A 21,369-nucleotide genomic window follows, 5' to 3' on the forward strand; every position below is an offset into this window, starting at 1 on the left:
TGGTCAAGAATCTATATTGTATAAAGCCCAACTACCTTGTGCTTTACATAACTTTTCAACTAGTTGGCCCTTTAAAGGCCCTGATATACTCACAGCAAAGTTAGTTTTTTTTAAGTATTTTTTTTTTAAACGCCTAGCGACAAATCTAACGACTTTTTGGACAAACCTTATTTAATTAACAAATGTTGCTAGTACTGTCCTGTGAGCGCAAGGTCTTGCTTTCCTGCAGCAGTCACACCTCTCTCTGCATCTACTCTGTTCAGTGAGTGGCTGAGAAGAGCAGCACATTCCGTTCACAGCATGGACGCTGACATGAGCCTTGTTTATACTTTAGCTCAGCACAGCAAGCCTCCGTTCACTGCACGGGCTCCTCCCCAAACGGACAAGGCGTTTATACTTGACGTGCTCGCTTGTCGCACGATGTTTGATTTTATTACACTTCACTAGGGATGCTCCAAATGATCGGCTGCAGATTGGTATCGGCTGATAATCACATTCTATGACTCGATTGGTGGTCACTATATTTGGCCGATCTCACGAACCAATCCCAATTTGATTATGTAAAACACGTGATGACGTCAAGCTTAAGCTCCACAGTCACCTGTCATGTTCTAAAGAAATATCACGTGGAGGAACAATGACTAAGGGCGTTTTCACAACTGAAAGTCCGCACCAAGGTCAATTTGGTTAGTTTTGGTTTGGTTTCACATTGCAATTATGCGAGCGCACTAAAGAACTTTACATGACGTACTTGCGTCCTGTCGTCATCATCTATGTGGACTGCATCTTGACATTGGTTTGTAAACGGACATGCGTCTGACGTCAGCGTGTTGTCAATTCGGCGGGTAACTTTGACAACAATGAATGAACAACCGCATATTGTTGGCACTATACTGTTATTATTACGGCATTACTCCCTAAGCACCAACTATACTCGAGGCTAGTTCAAATTCGCCGAATGAACATCCTCTTTGTGCAAACGTTTTATCGTCACTGGCAGGACGCAGGACAATTTTGTGTGTGTGTGTGTGTGTGTGTGTGTGTGTGTGTGTGTGTGTGTGTGTGTCTGCACGTGCACTGGAAGAAACGCTGTGGGCAGGACTGACAGATCTGCACATAAATATTCTTCTTCAGTTGTTTAGGCTACGTGGGAACCACCAGAACTTCCTGTAAATGGTCTGAAAGTCTGAACCATACAGAAAATGCTTTCACACTAGAAACGAACCAAACCTTTGTTCAGTTTGATCCAGACCGAGACTACCTCTTTTCATTGGACGAAATTTCATCTGTTTGGTCCGGACCGTGGTCCGGGGGAGGTTTCACACCTGTAATTTTGATTCGGACCAAACTGAAAAGTCTGAAGATCCGGACCAAACAAGGTAGGTGTGAAAGAGCCCTAAAAGTTTTAATACAATGAACCTGATTCGCTGCCTCTGTCATCTGCTCTTGGTGTCTCCTCCACACACACACACACACACACACACACACACACAGAGCAGACAGCTACAGGGAAACTGAGCGTATGTGATTACCTGCATCTGTCCTTCAAGTCAAGTCAAATATTTCTAAAAAAAAAAGATGAAGAAGATGAAAGCGTTGTCATTGTATTCTTTCAAAATGTACAGCGATTTCCCATGACTGGCATTAGCGCTGTTCAATGCATTGAATCAATGCTGTTGATCTCTATAAAGTGAAACATCAGCTTCAGCGTTACCCAGGTGACGCGTTGCTCATTGATTGAGCAAGGCTTATTTCTTCTATTGTAGGCTCGTTTTATAAATTAACAATTAACAAGCGCAAACTGGGTGCTGGTAAGATGCCGGTACAGATGTACCTGTTCAGCCTTCTTTCAGAAGTGGAGCCGTGCACAAAGTTACAAAAACATGCCGTGCACACCATCACACCGCAACGGGGTCTCGTGCACTAAACGCGCACGACCGGCCACACCACGATGACGTTATTTTTGTAGCATGCACCGGGATGTATGTGAGCATGGATTAGGAGAGAAAACAGATGTGATATGCCTACATTAGGCAGAATTAAAATAATACGCGATTACGTCACGAATATGCTAATTGACGCATGATGTCATCTAGCGACATTTTGCGAATTTCCGGGCAGGCTTTAGCTATCCTTTGAAAATAGTTGGCAACACTGGTTTATACCAGCCGAAACGAACTCCAAACAAACTTCACTTTGGCCTGGTTTTGTTCGAAATGACGTGACACCAGTTTGTTTTTCAATTTCACTAAAAGTATATCAGGGCATTAAGGCTCCTGAAAGTAAGGCTACAGCCAATGGTCAGCTAGCGCTTACTTTCTGCGTCTGTGTGGGAGGAAATAACTGTCTACACCAGCAGGTGGCAATAGTCTACATTTGTTCTTCAAAAATGGAAACTGAAGCTAGAACTGCGGATGTACAAACCGTAAACAAAGCAGCTCTTGATTAGCATTTTGAATATGAATCATGTTGATCAGTTGGTCTTAACTTTCTTCATTCCAAAAAGCCATGTCATTATGAAAATATGTGCGTATTGGAATTCTCAGGCTGTGTGTGTCCTCTCGACATCGTCATATGCTTGCTTTCATCATTTTAATTCTTCTTCTTATGCACTAGTTAACTATTGCCAATCAGAGTGATCTCGCTCACTAACTGCTGATTCAACAAGCTCAATCGGCCAAAAAGCCAGCAATTGCCAGCAACCAGGTACAACAAGTGCCAATGGTGTGGAATAACAAAAAAAACTGATCATCTTCTAGGTGCAGATGCTGCTGGTGTGAATTATTCTCACACATCTGACAGCAGGATATAATAGCATATGATGTGAAATCCAATGAGAGTGTTTGATGTGCAATGTTTTTATGTGTTTTTATTAAAAGATGCTCTATAAAATCTACGTTAAAGGAAGTACATTGAATCTATCTCTGTCTCGCTCATAATTTTGGCTTGGGACACTGTATACAAGCTGCTGTCTTTGGAATGGTGCTCTCCCTTGTACACTTTTACATGTGTGCACTCTCCCCTCTCATACACACAGATGTTCACCCTGACATTATATCCAGCACTCCAACACCTGCTCAACCATAATCACTACCATACTACCACAACTCAAAAATCTCTCACAGCTCAGATGACCACAGGTTCTCCATCTGTTTTTTTCTTACAAGGCCGTCCTCTGACTATATGTGAGGTGACCTTTGCCATCCAAATACTGTACTGACTATTGACTACACAAAATAGGAAATACATCAGAAAAAACATAGAAACATTGGAGGAATTATGCCATGGATCAATCAACAAACAGCAATACACTAAAGGCCTGTTAATGTAAAAACATACACAGCATGTAAAACATAATGCTGTGGCTGAACAAACTGACATACATAAATCCCCTGTACGCAGATCAAGGCAATAGTTCCTAGGGAGGAGGAGGGTGTCAGAAAAAAGCTCTGATTTTCTTTTTTTTTTCTTTTTTCTTTTTCTTCAGCTTTTTTCTTGTTAATAAATCTGTAGTTATCTCAGATCTGTTTTTCACCCACTTGCACCTTTTCACTATGCAAAAGAAAAACATGCTACATCATGGATCTTTATTCCATGACAGCAACTTTTGGGATTGACAAAATATTTGTTTGGCTCTACGGACCTGAAGCTACAGTTTATAGTTCGATTTTGAACGCATCAATACTCTCTACCTTAAATGAACATATGTACTTTATATCAAATGAGTAACTTTTCAACACAAACAGCAAGTGATTTAAGTTAGCAATCCTTCTTGCGGTTTCAGTCAAGTGATCAAGTAAACGCCATATTGAAGTGTATCCTTCATCTGCCACTTCCAGCAGGAATTCTGCTGGTAAATGGATAAATTAACAGATGATCAAATCATTGCCAGGTGAATGTGAGGGTTTTCTGGGTCCTATTCATCTAACTTTAACTGTGCACGAGAAGATTACAGCATTGCTTTCCATGAGTGATAACAGCCACAGCAAACACTCAGCTTAAACATGCAACAAAGACAATTGGTGTCAACAAAGAGATGCAATTTTAATCCAATGGAGCTTTGTGCTCATTGATAAAATTTGAAAAAGCATAATTTTCTCTACATTTTAGCCACACATTAGTTTGGACCTACATTATGAATCAGTTTATCTGATAATTGCATCAAAGCAGTTGGTAGTCGAAATGACTGTACTGCCCGGTGAGCTGGTGACAACTGCATGAGCATTTGTGCTAAAGTGTAGTCAGAGGAGAAGATTGTTGGTGCCATAGCTTTAGACCGAAAAACAAAAACACTAAAAAGAAAGTAAAAAAATGACAGGCATGCAAAGGATTAGGTTGAAGAGCAGAGAACAGTATGGTCAACTCGTTCTGCAGAAACAACTAGAGTATGTCAGGGGCGTTTCCACCGAGGAGTTAAGAGAGGCAGTGTCCCTTCAGAGAAAATAATCGATATTACAAAAAATAAAACAACGCAAATATTAGAAAATGTGACATTAAAAAGTATAAAAGTCACTCATTTTTATTAAGTAACTGTCCAACAGAGACACCCGCAGGTGAAATTACAGCAGAAGGCACTCCTCCTCTGATCTCCCCATTGATTCCCTATGTCAATGCATTGATGAAATTAACAGTTGGATGTGCCAAAACCTTTTTCAGTTAAGCGAGGACAAAACAGAAGTCATTACATTTGGAAAAAAGATGACATTCTCAAGGTGAATGCATACCTTGACTCTAGGGGTCAAAAAAACAAAACAAAAATCAAGTCAGGAATCTCGGTGTGATTTTGGAGTCGGGCCTTATTTTCAGTTGTCATGTCAAAGCAATAGCTAATCAGCATAATATTATCTCAAAAATATTGCAAGATTAGATGCTTTGTTTCCAGTCAAAACATGTTCATGCTTTTATCACCAGCAGGGTGGACTATTGTAATGGACTGCTCACTGGCCTTCCCGAAAAAACATAAGACAGCTGCAGCTCATACCAATACCAATATCATACTCATACCAATCACACCAAGCTGCTGCCAGGATTGTGAGCAGAACCAGAAAATATGAACATATTAGACCAGTCCTTAACACTGGCTTCCAGTTACATTTAAAATTGACTTTAAAGTACTATAACTTATTTATAAATCAGTCAATGGCCATGGACCTCAGTACATTGCAGATATGCTCACTGAGTATCACTCAGATCATTAGGATCAAGTCAGTTAGAAATTCCAAGGGTTCACTCAAAGCAAGGCTTTTAGCTATTGTGCCAGCTGTAGATGGAACCAGCTGCCAGAAGAGATCAGATGTGCTCCAACAGTAGCCACATTCATATCCAGACTCAAAACACATCTGTTTAGCTGTGTATTTACTGAATTGGGCACTGCGCTACTGTATGTCCGACTGAGTGCACTTTATTTTATCTGTGTGTCCTTCTTTTTATTCTTTTAATTCTTTTTATAACTGTTTAATACATTTAAAATCAGATTTAACCAATGTCTTATTCTTTGTTTATATTGTCATTCTGATTTCCTATGCGCTTGTTGTGATTATTTTATGATTCTTCTAAATCCGTTTTATGTAAAGCACTTTGTTTTACCATGGTGTATAAAATGTGCTATGTAAATAAATTCACCTTGCTTTGCCTTATGTAGGGGCGGCCCTTATCAGCACTGTCTGTGCTCGTTGTATTCTGTCTTACGGTTTGTATTTCCGCAGCATGAAGGTAAGATCTTACGGATTTATAAATGAACCGCTCTTTTTAAAACCTTCCCGGTCTACTGACATTTGTTACGACATCTGCTTCAAACCTTACAATGCTCATGGCTCATGATAATTGACATTAACTGTACAATAAGAAAATCCACTTAACTAGCTAATTACTTTTCGACAGTGCTAAAGCCTGTATAGAAATGTACAGCGCTCCCGCAAAAAAAAAATCTGGCCAGCAGTGCTACTGTTCACGAAGACACCCCAACATTGTTCATTTTGTATGTCTCCCTTATCGAATACATACTTATCTTGCAGTCTCTACTAATGACTTGAGTTAAATCAGGTGAGTTAGATGAGGAAGACATCCAAAATGTACAGTGGTAGGAGGTCTTCAGGAACAGCTTTTGAGGCAGTGTACAAATACTACAGATTATATGCATTTATTTTGCCAGGTAATCTTGAAATGAAATACCATTTTAAGAAAGAGACCTAGACAAAATGGCAGAGTAAGACATCAAGTCCACAAAAAAAAACACAACATACTTTACATTAAAACAAATAACTTACAAAACTATTAAATGTTAAAATAATGCCACTGGCCAAAGTTGCTTAGTCCTAAACTCATTTAATTATTAATAAACCACTAATACAGGCTCAGTGAAAGCCATTCCATTTAAGAAGAGTATGATGAGTCAAACTAACACAATTTAATACACCATTGTAAACTGCGTCAAATATCTATAGTGAGGCAACAAGTTTACAATTACTGACCAGTTTACATGCACTTAAAGCACAGTGTTTACACCTTGTTGTGAACATGAGCTATTGTAAACATTAATTTTTATCTTTATACCTGCAAGGTAAACATAAAACTTTTTTTTTTTGCTGCTGCTGCTGTTTCTTGCAGATTTTCTGGCTGTTTATGTGACACTGTTTTCAACTAAAAACGTAAAACTTTTTATGCGTTTTGGTCGTTCGTTTGATCGTTCGACAATGGCGTTTTGGGTGCCTGAAAATGTACACTTTTGAAAATGTGTTTCAAAGTGCAAGTTTTACTTTTACTTTTACTCCGTGTCAAAAACGCGAATCTCTGAAGACGATGATGTCATGCACATGCATATTACGCGTTTAGTCTATAGTGTTTCATCGCCATCTAATGGCCTGGCAGCAGAACACAGGGCTTTAGTCGTTTTCGTGGATCCATGTGAATGGGGATCGTTTTGACAATGGTGTCGTCTGTATGTGGAAAACAAAGGAAAAAGTTCTCAGTTTTAAGCACACTGTTGTCGTGTAAACGCACCCCTAGCTGATTTTTTTCTCTCCATTGCTTCTGTCATTTTGTAAAATAGTGCAATTACAGAGTATGTCACAAGTATACACAAGTATAAACACAGATGTGTTGGTTTGCGTCAGGACAAAGTAAAAAAGACTTCAAACACTATCCCAGTGATTTCCAATCCTGGTCCTGGAGACGCACCTCTCTGCATATTTTGTCTCCCTTATTTAACACGCCTTAATCAGATCTTCAGCTCATTAGGTGAGAGCTCCATGAACTAAACTAAGTGGGTGCTTCTGCTTCTAAAACTGAAGGCAGCGTCCTAGTAAGGAAGCATATCTCAGCTACCAAGTAATCATCAATCACCGCCTCAATTTGAAGGGTCCCTGGAAGGCAGCTTTCGTTTTGCGTCCTTCAATCAGCTCATTTTGAAGGATGAATCATCATGAATATATATATATATTCTCATGCCGCGACCATGGGGCGGGAAAATGTGTGACATAGCCATGCTCACTTTCAAGACTATCTCATTCTAGCGTTTAATGCTGAGAAAGACTCTAGATTACAAGCCTCTGAAGGACTAAGAAGCACACAGCCTCACTAGGATGCAGCCTTCCATTTGAGAAGCACCTAGCGTGTCAGTTAAGAGAAACATACAACATGTGCAGAGTGGTGGGTCCCCAGGACCAGGATTGAAAATAGATGTTACACAACAGGTAACTCGTCAGTTTGCCCATTTATGCTGCCTTGTGGTCCTGCTTTAAGCATGACAGGTAGACTTTTCACATAGACAGAGTAATGAGCCAAGAGCATTGGAGGTGTTGCATCTTCACATCACTTTTACAACAAAAAAATAAATCTCAACAGTCTACACAGTAAAATCCTCCTCAAAAACGTTACTAATTAATCCCATGGAGAACACTGTAGTGGTGTGATGGATATATTGATTCCTATTGATATTATTTACAAACTGTGCCTCATGTAACCCTGGTACAAAACACAGTAAAACTTTACTTTGATGTTTAAACATTTTCTTTCACAGTATTTCATAAATCATGTTGTGCTTCATGTTGTCTTTTAATTTTTTAGTTTTTTTTAGAATAAGAGTAGTTGCCCTGTTCATTAATGAATCATTCTTTTTGAGCTGAGGTGACCTCACCCCAGCTAACAGGGAACATTCTCAGAACTTTGACTAACATTCTGGCAAGGTTCTGTCAAGGTTATAAACAAACATTCTTCCAGTATTGTTAATGGAATGTTTGTACAAAGTTACCTGGTCTTTAATAATGTTCTCAAAAGGTTAGCTTAAATTTTTTATTTATACATTGTTTGTAGAACTTTTTTCTGGAATTCATTTTTTAGTTTTTTAAATGTTACTAATTGGTTGTTTGTTCATTAACCTTAATCATTTGAAGGTGTCATTCATTCATTAAGGGGCTGTTTACACAACACAGTTTTCAACTAAAAACGGAAAACTTTTTATGCGTTTTGGCCGTTTATCTACACAACAACAGTGTTTTGTAGGCCTGAAAATGCGAACTTTTTTAAAACATATTTCAAAGTCCAAGTTTTTGAAAAATTATACTGTTATTGTCTCCGTGTAAACTATAAAAAATTTAATTTGTGAAAAAGTTGATCTCATGCTCATGCGTATTACGTGTTTAGTTGGCACATACATTTAGTCGGTAAAAGTATCATTCTGGTTGCGTACCATCTGTAGTTTATCTTTACAAAGTGACACCACATCGCCAACTACAGGCCTGTACGGTGGCTCAGTAGTGCACAACACAATAAACATAAGTTCATAACACAACAAAATCAAGCCACAACACAACGAAATAAAGCCACAATACAAAGAAAATGCTCCAGACCACTAGGGGTCTCTTAGAGCATGGTAAAGTTAGTTTTCCATGCCACTGTTCTAGAGTCTTACATATCAATACCACAATTAGTTTTAGCAGTATGTTACCATTGTAAATCAACATGAAATGTCGTGCATTATAGCTGCATATTTATACTCGAGAATGCTCTGACGCGCAACCCCGGCAAAACGTCTGCCAATTCCACCAAGGGTGTTAAAACGTATAATTTGTATTAATTAAAATTACTTTTTTACATTTAAAAACAGACATGTTCACATTCCAAAGCTTTATTGTATTGGTAAGACTGACTTACTACAGGTGACATTTTGCAATACCTCCCTTCGTGTATTTACAGTAAACAATTATTTTCAGGAAAAAATTACTGTAATACACCAAAAGGGTTTTTTCATGTTCCAAAGGTTGTAGTACATTCCTAGGGACCAGACTGACTTAGTACAGATGAAATTGTGCCAATACCTGCCTTAATGTATGCACAGTAAACAATTATACTAATCCACCAAAAGGGTTTGTTCATGTTTCAAAGCTTAGTAGGTTTCTATTGGTAATTTTGCCAACACCACCCATCATGTACAGTAAATAATTATTTTTTAGAAAAAAAATATTGTAATTCACCTAAAGGTTTTTTTTTCTATTTGATTACAATTCAGACAGTAACAATTCGATTAAAAAAACGATAGTTGATGCACCATGATGCATCTTTTCCTCTAATTCGTTTATTAAAAATAATTACTATATTAATCATCATAATATGGTTATTTTTAATATTTTATTTTTTGTTATTAAGAATAAGAACAAATATGCAAATAACAAACATTACAACAAATACAATATAAGAAAGAAGCAAATTAAATGAACAGTGCTTTACATTTTTACACTTATTTACCAGAAGCATTCAATTAAGAAATAATACAGAAACTGAATAATCCAATGTAAAAATAATCACTGCATAGTGTATTAATTACAAATAAATTGATTATTATGAAAGCTACAAAAGTTATTTAGTCAAGAGCAGTGAGTGCTTCCCTCTTTTCTGTTTGATTATTATTAATGGAAGAGAACAGAAGGTTTATTACATTAAGACCTAATGCACAGATCTAATACAGCCTAATGTTACACATCAGATTCCAAGTACGACATAACCAACAACGTTTACGTGAATATTCGCCAAGACAGATATTTTGAAATAATTATGTGTATCTGACTGCTCAAGCGCAATACACCGCTAAAGAGAACTGAATTTGGGATAGCACGTCAGCAAGATTAATATTTATTAATATATAATATGTTGCCTACTTTATTCACAATAAAACAGTACATTAATATGCATCTAATTACATTTTTAAAAATATATATTCTTTAGCTTTTATGCATTGATGCAGAATTGTTCACATCAGCATCGCGATGCATCGTAAAAACAAATATATTTCACAACTCAACTGAAAACTGATAAAAAAACATTTTGTGCACAGAGTTAACTATGGCGTAACGATCAGCATATGAAACTCAACAATGGTGGCATCATGTTTCATGCTGCAATGCATGCTGGGTGTTAGCATAGTCCAAAACTCATTCATGACTCAAAGCATGCTACATTGTCTTACAATTTTCTGCTTTCATTTTGTGTCCGCTTTTTACTTTTATTGTCACCATGGTTGAGGTTTGTATGATGAGTGTTAATGTCTTAAGTGTGTCTCAATTTTTACACAAAAGATAGTAGCAGTTTTGAAAGCTCTTCATCTTTTCACAGTGTTACAGGGATCTTTCTATCACAACAGCTTTTTTTTCATTAATTCCACAACTTCCCTATTGTTTGCTTTAAATCAGACTTCAAGAAAAAAACAGTGGCTTAAACCAATTTATCATAGTCATCTGACTGCCATAAAAGCAAACATCTTAACCTTATCTGCTTTTCATCAATCTCTTTCTTTAGTAATACACAAAATTTATCTGAAAAAAACTATTGCAATTGCTGAAAGAGACTTAAATTAAGAAAAGTCAAGGACCAATCCCCATAATGGTGACTTTAAATGAAAGTTATATTTTCAATAAATCATCAAAATTACCTAGCAAACACCTCTGTTAATTCTCGATAAGAACTTTTGCAAACATATAGAAGAAACAAAGGCAAACTGGTTTGCAGTAAGTGAATATGGTAATGCTTTTTGTTTTAAAATGTTATTTTATTTGCAGCTGACTTTTTTCTGCTCTTGTTGTTCCTAAGTGATTCTGCTTGTTAACAGCAGGGGTCCAGTAGTGTTCATTTAACACTGAGGATGTTGCTGTGTATCAAGTTCCTACAATGTTCACCATGGGATTAATTAGTAACTTTTTTTTTAAGAGGATTTTACTGAATATTTCAGCAACACCATACTAAGCTTTAAATGATGTCCTATTAACATTTGGGAAACTGGACATTTTTATGTTTTTGGAATGTTTTAAAAAATGTGTTCAAATTGTAAGGATGTGACACTTCTCATCCAGTGTGCTACCCTCTTTACCCTTTGTTTTGCTAATGTTGGAAGCTCCTGGTCGGAGGATTTAATTTATGAACCGCCGAATTAACTTGTGAGCTGATATATGTGTTCCTGCTACAGTTGATTTTCACCTGCATTTATTCAGAAAGTCCCGTTTTGGCTATCTACAGAAGTGCATGTATTGTGTGTGCATTCTCCATGGGTACACCAAAAATCAATAAATTAAACAAAAGAACATTCAAAAACCAACACAGATTTCTCTTGGTTTAGTTTTCTCGTGCTTAATACAAACTTATACAATAATTTTAACACTTAAGTTCTTCTTTTTCACAGGGTATCTTTTTCAAATAACAAACAAAAAATGTTTAAATCACAAACAAAAAATGCTTTGCATTATATTTAAAAGATGTTGCACACACTTTACCTCATATGACTTCCACATACAGAGCTATTTGCTATCCATGACTAGCCCCTTCATTCAACTTCCAGAGAACAGCTTTCCCTATATCAGGAAACACCAGAATATATCATGGGAAGTGCCACAGGAACCAGGAGCAGGGTAAACGAAAGCAAAACATGCTAATCTTTCAAAGTAGCAGCAGGCGTCCAGAATGTGACTAGATGTTCCATTTAGCAACCTTTGTTGTGCCTAAATTTTGTTAGCAGTAACTCTGGTACCTTTACAAAGTTGGTAAACTCTGTATGATTAGGCTATGCGCCATTTCTGTAGCATTGAGAAACATTAAGTTAAACCAAACGCTCAAAACTGCACTACCTGTTTGAACCATGCAGCACAGACTATTTTACCAGCTCAGCAGTTTAAACTAACTTAAAACCAGATGAAACAGACTCAACCTTCTCAAAGAAAATAGGTGAAATCATGTACAAGTTACAAGACTTTTCAATCCACAAATCACCATCCTTGATCCATTACTCTAGTGAACTGTATTAACCATGACATTTTGGCAGAAATGTGGTATAATTATTTTGAATATTACTGCTATTGATAGTGTCATATTTGTTGTATTGAATATATAATGGAAGTAAAGGAATACAATTACATTTTTTATTATTAAATGTATTGTTTATTATTTTTTCCATAATATTAATTTTTCATAACAAATATAATATATAGAGCTTTTTAGTTATAGCCATAATTTCCATAATTACCATGACCATGGCAGTGAGGAGCCATGCATATTTTTTTTTTTTAGTTAACATGGTCTAACCTTTTAAAAGAATGGACTGTGGAAGAAGAGCAAACCCTAAGTAGAATTAAAATCAGAGTTTCAAATGTGCATTTCAGTGAGACAAAATTTGTAATGTTATTGCTGACTTTAATTTGTGTCCTTTATTATTGGTCCCCCTAACCCACTGGTGCTAGCAAATACAATGCTGGTGCCACCATCTGTAAAACTTGTTAGCACCCCTCTCATATGCTAGTCCTGCAGTAAAGAAAGATTAGCATAGAATACAGGTAGCTTCACACACACAATCGATCAATCAATCAATCAATCAATCAATCAATCAATAATAATAAGAGACACATTTTGGTTCAAAACATAAAACAAACATCTGCCTTGATATTAAGATCTATAGACAATATGTGAATCTGCCAATTACAGCTTAAAAACCCTCTCACAAAATTGTCACATATAACGTGTCTCATTATTTGTAACATCCTCAAAAGAGTCTGTTCTGTCTCTCTGAAACACACTTACACACAAGAAATACATGCTCACACCTGGAGACCAACAAAAGCTTGAGTTGGCCTCTGCGAAGAATGTTTTTAAACAGAGCTTACAACTACTAGACTGTCTGCAAAATGTTTATTTCTTTAATGCGGCAGGCTCCATACTCTATCTACCCCCCGCTTGCTGTGGTCACCCCACTCACTAGAAAGAACAGCAGTCTGCCATATAACTTTAGTTTCAACACTTGGCTCACTCACTCATCAGTGCATCAGATGAACTTTTGCATGCTGGCCCAGAAACAGCTCCAGCCAAGCTGCCTAATAAACTGTGCTAAGTGAAGCCCCAGAAGACTCTGAAAGACCATCTAGTGGTTGCTAGAAAAACAAAGTCATCTGAGGTTCTAATGATTTTTTTGAAACCAATTGGACTATGAAAGAGTCTAAAGATTATACTGGAAAGCAATCTGGCCTACAACAGCCTTACCTTGTGTTGAGCAATTCCACCGACCGGCTTCATGTTCTGTCCAGCCAGAACCATGGACTTGCAATCCACGCAGGAGCCAATTGTTAACTGCTTGCCATTGTCAATTACAAGGGTCTGGCTGACCCTTGGAGCATAGAGGAACACAGGCAAGCGGTCAACGCACACCGCTTTCAGCCCAAGATGTCTCTTCTTCTCTTTCCTACAGAAGAAGCAGATGAATGTGTTGCAGTTATACTGGCGTGCCCAGGGGCTGCTGGATGGGCCTGATCCTGAGCCCTGACTCTCATGTTGGGTCCACTGGCCCAGAAGGTCATGGTAGCACAGTGCACAGGCAGAAACAAGGCCTGTGGCATCAGCAGGGCGGGCACGGGGAGCGGGAGGGTGGACAGTTAGAAAAGGAAAAAAGGGTTCTCGCTCTCCACAACGCCCCGGAGGGTTAACATGAAGCTGATACTCTGTTCCTCCAGAGAGCTCCTCTCCACACAAGTAACAGATGGAGGTGTGGCTTGTGGTTGTTATGACAGTCTGAGAAAGGGTCGACAGAGGTCCTCTGGGGGGGGATACCAAGACTCCTCCCCTTCCCATGGCCAGGTGGTATCTCTCACGGAACATGCTGAGGGAAGTAATGAGCTCCTCACTTAGACAGAGACAGTACTCTGCCCAGACCCCCTCCAAGATGCTGTGACATGCGACACAGCAGTGTACCTGTCCATTACGCACATTCTGAGCATTTGGAGGGCATTGTAGCTGCTTTATGAATGGGAAATACATTGCACTGCGGGATTTACTTGCACCAGCATGGGTAAACGCCGTCCTGATCTCTCGACCACAGTCCTTCCCACATAGGTAGCAGGCCTCCCTGTGATTCTGTGGCATGGAGGGGAGTGGGTGGATTTTTGGTAATCCATCCACACATTCATTCATGGCAGGTGGAGAAAGAGGGGTTGCAGCACCAGCGTTGAGGGGCACTACATAGAGTCGCTGGAGAACAGGCACGTCTGCTAGCTCGAACCCTCGCCACTGTTGCATCAGGGAAGAGTGGCACGTGGTACAAACCAGAGTATATCCACCCAGGTTGAGTGGCACAGCACCAGGTGGAGGGGTGTGGAGCCACAGAAAAGGAAAGAATGGTTCGCTGGATGCTCTCTCCTGCTTCTGCACAAACACTCTGAAGCGGCCCCCTGCTGAAAGCTTGATTCCACAAATATAACAGACGCATTCGTCAGCAGAAAGACTGGAGTGACATTTAGCAGCTTGACTGCGCTCTATATCAAAGTCTCTCTCATCATCACTGGTGATGTTAATCTCGCAGCTGTCAGTCACGTCCAAATCACCGGTGGACGCATGTATCCACTGCTTATTACAAGTAATGATGCCGTTATCCTGCAGGGGTGTGCGCACAGACTGACTGTCATACTGCTGGACAGCCATGGACACAGATGAGTGCGATATGTGATTGCTCATTTTAGTCGCACGCCGATCTGATTTGGGTACGTCCTGAGCTGTGTAAACTCTGGTCGGATATCGCGCTGACTCAGGGCTGCTTTTAACACTCATTGCGCTCTTTCTACCGCCTTCTCTTGAGGCTTTATTAGACGCACGGAAACCTGTGGCATTACTGCTATTCATGCACGCTGACAGGTCCAAGTCCTGCTCGGACAAGTCATTATCAGAGAAGGAGGACATGTCCGACTCATTGGCGTCATAATTACTAACGCTCATTCTCCGCTCAAGATCGTAGGAAATGTTCCGTAAATCGCACTGGTATGGTCTCTTAAGCCAGTACATGCGCTTTTCTACGGGCGTCCTGTTGCGCTCGAATGAGTTCCACTGTTCGCGCAGGAAGCAGTGGCACACGGCGCACACCAGAGCGTCCCCATCCGGACCGATCTCCGGCGCGCCTGGAGCCGGGTCCTGGCCTTGCAGGAATGGGAAAAACGCGCTATCCTTTTCTCGTTGGTATTTTACCTGTAAGCTCAGCTCTTTTCCCGGGGTCACTCCGCTCCCACAGATGAAGCAGTGGATGAAGAAAATCCCGTTGCGCTCGGGGATGCACACGCTGCCGGACAGAGCGCTCTCCTCCCCGTGCAAAGACGAAGCCATTCGCTGTAGCGCCTTGGAGGTCGGCGTGAGCTCCGGATCGTTCATCGTTTCATGCACAAAAGTACTTCAGAATCACAAGCAGCGTGATTTTAAAGCCAGTTAGCATTCTTTGTGCGTTTTCTCACATATGTAGCGCCATTGATCCCGCGGGGGGAAAAACTCGTTCACTCCGTAAACTCACTCGCTCCGCCGATTTCTGATTTGTGTGTCAGTGTAACAATCCAGAAACGCACATTTGGACCGTCGTCTGGAGTCACATCCTTATGAGGCGGCGTAATCCGTGTGCTGTTAGAGAGTAGAAAATCTTAATAAAGTTGCCTGGCGAAGTTTCCTCACACCAGTTTGTGGCTGTGAGACGACTGAACTGAACACAGCGCCATCTCTCTCACTCACTCAGTGTCACACACACACACACGCGCTTGTTTCACTAGCCTATAGTTACGACATCTCATAGACTTCCGTTGTTTTTATATTAGATTCATATTTTCGCCTAACACGAAAATAGTGTGCAAAACACTATATGATTTGGCCCATTAGACCAAAGTCTTTTTTAACTAGAGAAGTCTGGCACACTAGTTGGTATTCAACAGGTTTAACTATATTAATGGGGACATTTTTTTAATAGTGATGACTGACATCTCATTGACTTCTATAGTTTTTTATATCATGTGAATGATACTGTTCTTCTCTAGCCTAACCACCCTACCCCTAAATATCACAGAAACCTGAGTAAAGCACTATATTTAAATATAAACACGATTTGGCCACAGGTTTTACAATCACTTATTGTGCAATCATGCAAGTCAGATGTAAAACATTTCAAAAATGATTTTGGTCAAGCTCTGCTTATAAAATGTTAGCATTTATGAAACAAAATTTAACAAAATAGTGTTAAATAGTGTTAACATGTACATTAAAGTTTTTTTTTTTAATATATAACAGTTGAAATGTGTTGTCAAAGTCTGTGGAAAAAGACCCATTGTTGGTGACATAATCATCTTGATTCACTGCTCTCATTCAGAATCCAGTCTCTGCTTGTAAGGATGTAGTAGCCTACTCATTTAATATTATTAATAACAGTAATCGACAAAGCTTACAGCATGAGATTCAGTGTTGTGACATCCATATTCTTACGGAATTGAAAAACATGTTGTGCACAAACTGTTTTGCTCAAAATGTTTAAACAACTGTATAATTTAGACACACATAAACTTCAACAATGAGCATATGAATAATTGTGACAATCAACAAAAAGCTTCATGTTGCACTGCATGACGCCATAATACAAAACTCATCCATGCATTGCGACATTAAATCATTATACAGCTGATTTGTCATATTATTTTATTTATGTGCATTTATTTTTGCAGTTGTTTTTGAGGTGACCTCTTAATAGCTTGTTTTGTGATGTTCAGAGATGATCTGTTAAATCTGAATAGTTTGCTGATTGTCACCATTGTTGAGATATACTGTAGGCTGATTGTTGATGCCTGTGTGGCAAATCCCAAATGGCACACTTCATATGCGCTTATGGCTTTGAGGATTTACGTTGTCCCTGTGTGCAAAGCTACGTTCATAGAGTGGCTTTTAGAAGGGTGCGCAACAAGAATATATCATTGTCACAACACTACTGTTCTTACACTGTCAAGTCAAAGAATCATGTCATGTCATTTTGCCAACATCGCTTGGCGGCGGTTGGCTGCATGGGTGAGAAAGTAATGACCAGAGTCTTCTGTCTTGTATGGCCAGCTCCTGACAAACCGTAAAGTCACAGAGTTGATGTATAATTACACAAAACACATTTGATCAGGCAACTTTATAATGATATCATCATCAATAAGTAATCAACCTCACCTGATCTCATTTAATTCGTCTTCTTACAAGACATAAATGTGTTCTTTAAACTGTTTTAAATGCCAGATGTAAAATTAACATGAAAAGTCAAGGATCAATTGTAACATTAGCTGATTCAGAAAGACAGAGAGTAAATGCAGTTCTAGAAGTTTATTAACAAAATAACAAAAGTGGATCCAGGCAAAGGCAAAAACAGTACATCCAGTGAAAAAGGGCAGGCAGAAACAGAACTGAAAACAATGCACACGGTACATCCACAAAGGACAACACCAGAGGCCTGTTGCATGAAGCTAGTTAAACATTCTCAGAGTAGCTTAGAGTAGGTTTAAGTTAATTAATAAAATCTATTTATGAGATTATTTTTGAAAGCATCTTCACTTTACAGCATTTTTACACAAGTGCCTAAAACTTTTCACAGTAGATTTGCAGGTAGGTTTCCTCAAGCGTCTTTGAGACGTTGCCGCAGTTTTTCTGGTTTTAGTTTGTATCAGTTTTTTTCTGTTTCTTCAAGTAATCCCATAAGATATAACAGAAATTAAATCGGAAGATCAGACCACAAATGCGCAGTATAAGTTGTCTTTTTTTATACTGTTACAGCGAATGTTGAATGTTGAGTTGATGGGCCCCATTGACTTCCATAGTATGACATTTTTTTACTGTGGAAGTCAATGAGGCCCATCAAATGTTTGGTTACCGACATTCTTCAAAATATCTTCTTTTGTGTTCAGCAGAAGAAAGAAATTCACACAGGTTTGGAACAACTTGATGCCTAGACAATGTTGACATAATTTTCATCTGAATTTTCAGCTTCAGAACCCTGTGAATAGAAAAGAGGGGGATGATAACCAAGGCAACACATAATCAGAAGATGCCCAGTCAAAGACACATGCAAGGAGTTGTGAGTATTCAGCCTACATCAGCTACTGACTCCAGGTAGAGGGGTTAAGGGAAGCCAAACATTGGAGCATCTGCTCAAAATCCTGGTTTGCCTGCTGTGCCTGGCTATTGGATTGTGGAACCTAAACGACACACTGGCGGTGGCCCAATCTGCTGGCAGAATTCCTCTAAGAAATGTCTAAAACCACATCATCTGGAAGACCATATAGCTCGCCTCAAGAACAAAGAGCAGACTTCCATTAGGGCTCGCCTGAGGTGAGGTATAATCAGGATGGGGGCAGAAGAAAAGGTAAACTAAACAGATAAAATGCATGCAGATTAAATAAAAACAAATAAATACAAAATTTCTACCCTTATTGATGTTGTGGAATTACTATTGTCCAAGTTACCCCTTAAGGGGTAAAACTGAGGCCTTTGATCATATGGGTGATCATATCATAAGGTGTGTGTGCAATCAGGAAGGACCCACAGTTGGCACACATTTTGAAAACAAAAAATGCCACCCACACAGCGAACTCATTGCTGTAATTAAGAACATTGTGACTGATGGAATAGTAAAGGAAATTAGTTATTCATGGTTTACGTGAAAGTAGACTGAGCCAGAGACTAGAACTGAAATCATTTCCATTGTATTTTGCTAATTTCAAATACTTGAAATTGCATAAGGGCTGTGTTACGGTGAAGTGAGGGGAAGATGAAGAGAGAGTTGAAACTGTTATCTTTTGCAGCAGTTGATAAGAAAAAAAAACTTATATATATTTAAATGACAGGACCAGGGTATGCATCTTTGAAAATATCCTTCTGCTGAATTTTGGTCAGTAGCTATAAAGGTAAAGGGTCATAGAAGTCTTTGTACTGGAGACTGAAATCCTTGTCCACTTTGAAATAATAATAGTTCTTCTTGCGCTGTTGTGCACATTGGGCAACAAATGCTCTCCAGTGGGCAGGCACAGGATATGTCCATCCAGTCCTGCATTCAGTGTAAGTTTCTTTCAGCTTTCTGTCTTGTTGCAGGATTTTGTTGCAGCTTCTCGTTCAAGGCTTGTGGTCACATGTTGCAGACCAGGATCGGTTTCTGATAGTAACGCAGTGTCTTCTGCAAATTCAAGGTCTGTACGCTGGTATTTGTTCTTCCACAGGATACCAATGCGTGGGCATGTCATCGTTCTCATCATGACAATGTCCATGGTTAGCAGGAACAGAAATGGAGATAGGACGCAGCCTTCCTGCACACTGGTGACGATGTTAAAATCGATGAACCCGTTTTCTATCTTGACGCAGCAGCTGGAATTTTAGGTACAGGTTCTGGAAGATACTGATGTTCTGCAGGGAGTCTCCATAGGATCTCGTGATTTCCCTGAGAGAGTCCCTATGGAAACTATTGAAGGCCAGCTGCTCTTCAAGGCTTGTATCACTTTCCTTACTTCACTGGCCAGGATGTTAATCAAATCTATGAATCCGTATTCTTGATTGCATACACAGCATGTTCATTAGATCAGTCTTTCCCAATTCTGTTCCTAGAAGTATACCAAGAGTACATATTTTGGATGTCACCCTAATTTGATCCATCCATTTCAGTTCTCAGGTATGTTTGAATAAAAAGAGTTTATCAACAGTACAAAAATATGTACTGTCGGTGTGCCTCTAGGAACAGAGTTGGGAAACACTGCATTAGATCACATGCATCTACATGCTCTGGAGACACAGTCCTTCTCTTCCTGTAAAGTAGCCCAGATAGGTTGCCATGGCCCCATGAATTCCCAGGGTCAGATGCAACCAGAGGAATGTGAGGACTCAAATGCAAAGTTCAAATAACCTCTTTATTTGAGGCAAAAAAGGCACAACCCTGAATAGGGAAAAGAGCACAGTAGGGCAGGACTGGAACACAGCGGGTGGACAGGACAATGAACATTAAAAAATGAGCTTCTCAATACTCAAATTGATGCTTCCTCATTTCCTTGCTCCTCCGTCCTCCAGACTGTGACCCAGAAACCGATCAAAGTAAACCATCTTGAAGGACATCTCAATTCTCTAATTGCACCATTAGGAGACGAGGAACGAGGAGTGAGGAAGCTTCCAGAAGAGACTATGGGTGCTTCTCATTTCTTATTTGTGCATCCTCATGTCCTTTCCTCGCGTCTCAGCTCCACCCCCTGTAGGATGCAAGGGAAGGCTGCAAGGAAAGAAAATGAGGACAGAGTCGAAGGAAAGCTTATTGGTATATTGGAATATTCTTGATCACTCGAGCGCCACTTTAAAGCGTCATCAGCTGCGCTCAAAGGATCTGCCCTTATGTTGTTAAAATGTTTTTTTTTAAGAAATTAATAAATAATAAAGATAAAGCAAGATGCCTTATTGATATATGTGTGTATTTAAACTGCAAAGGTAAATCATAAATTCAAATTATTGTGACAGATGTGGAGGGGGAGAATTTATATGTGCGTCAGGTTTCTCGACAAGAAAGACTTGTCATACACCTGACCATACACCACATATAATACACCTGTGCATCCTCACGCATAGTTCCTCTAGAAGCTTCCTCACTCCTCGTTCCTTTGCAGTGCAATTAGAGAATTGAGATGTCCTTCAAGATGGCTGAATTCAATCGGTTTCCATGTCACAGGCTGGAGGAGAGACGAACGAGGAAAGGAGGAAGCATCAATTTGAGTATTGAGTTCTATGCAGAAGTGTTTTTTTGTCAAAACACCTAACACACATATAGATTATATTCCCTTTTCACATCTGTCAAAATCATTCTAATTTATGTTTTACCTTTGCAGTTTAAATCATACACATATTTCAAAGGGGTATCTTGCTTTATTGTTATTTATATAGACCCACCCGAAGAGCGAAGGGATGGTGAGAAGGGTAGGTGAATGATGGTGAGAAGAGATGGTAAAGAGATGGTAAAAGCAGGCAGATGGGACCCTGGAGGCGTAGATGGTGGTGCTGAATGGAGTTGCCTGGGGGTCGAGACCCAGAGCACAGTATGGATGCCTACAGTGG

The 21,369-nt window shown here is 39.3% G+C and overlaps 1 protein-coding gene across 4 annotated transcripts in view; it reads right to left on the bottom strand.

Annotated features, from left to right (window-relative positions):
• Positions 1-15,950, bottom strand: part of gse1b (Gse1 coiled-coil protein b) — a 289,712-nt gene extending 273,762 nt beyond the window's left edge. For 3 of the 4 annotated variants that reach the window (XM_081372434.1, XM_081372433.1, XM_081372432.1), the window contains exon 1: positions 13,510-15,950. In XM_081372434.1, coding sequence (XP_081228560.1) covers positions 13,510-15,657 — 2,148 coding nt within the window. In that variant the 5' untranslated portion in view covers positions 15,658-15,950. Of the gene's footprint in view, positions 1-11,756; positions 11,816-13,509 lie in introns of those variants that run through there. The other variant, XM_081372435.1, reaches the window with a different exon arrangement.
• Between the last annotated feature and the right edge of the window lie 5,419 nt (positions 15,951-21,369).

This window comes from Scardinius erythrophthalmus (genome assembly GCF_964197995.2).
Source record: "Scardinius erythrophthalmus genome assembly, chromosome: 8".
Taxonomy (NCBI): domain Eukaryota; kingdom Metazoa; phylum Chordata; class Actinopteri; order Cypriniformes; family Leuciscidae; genus Scardinius; species Scardinius erythrophthalmus.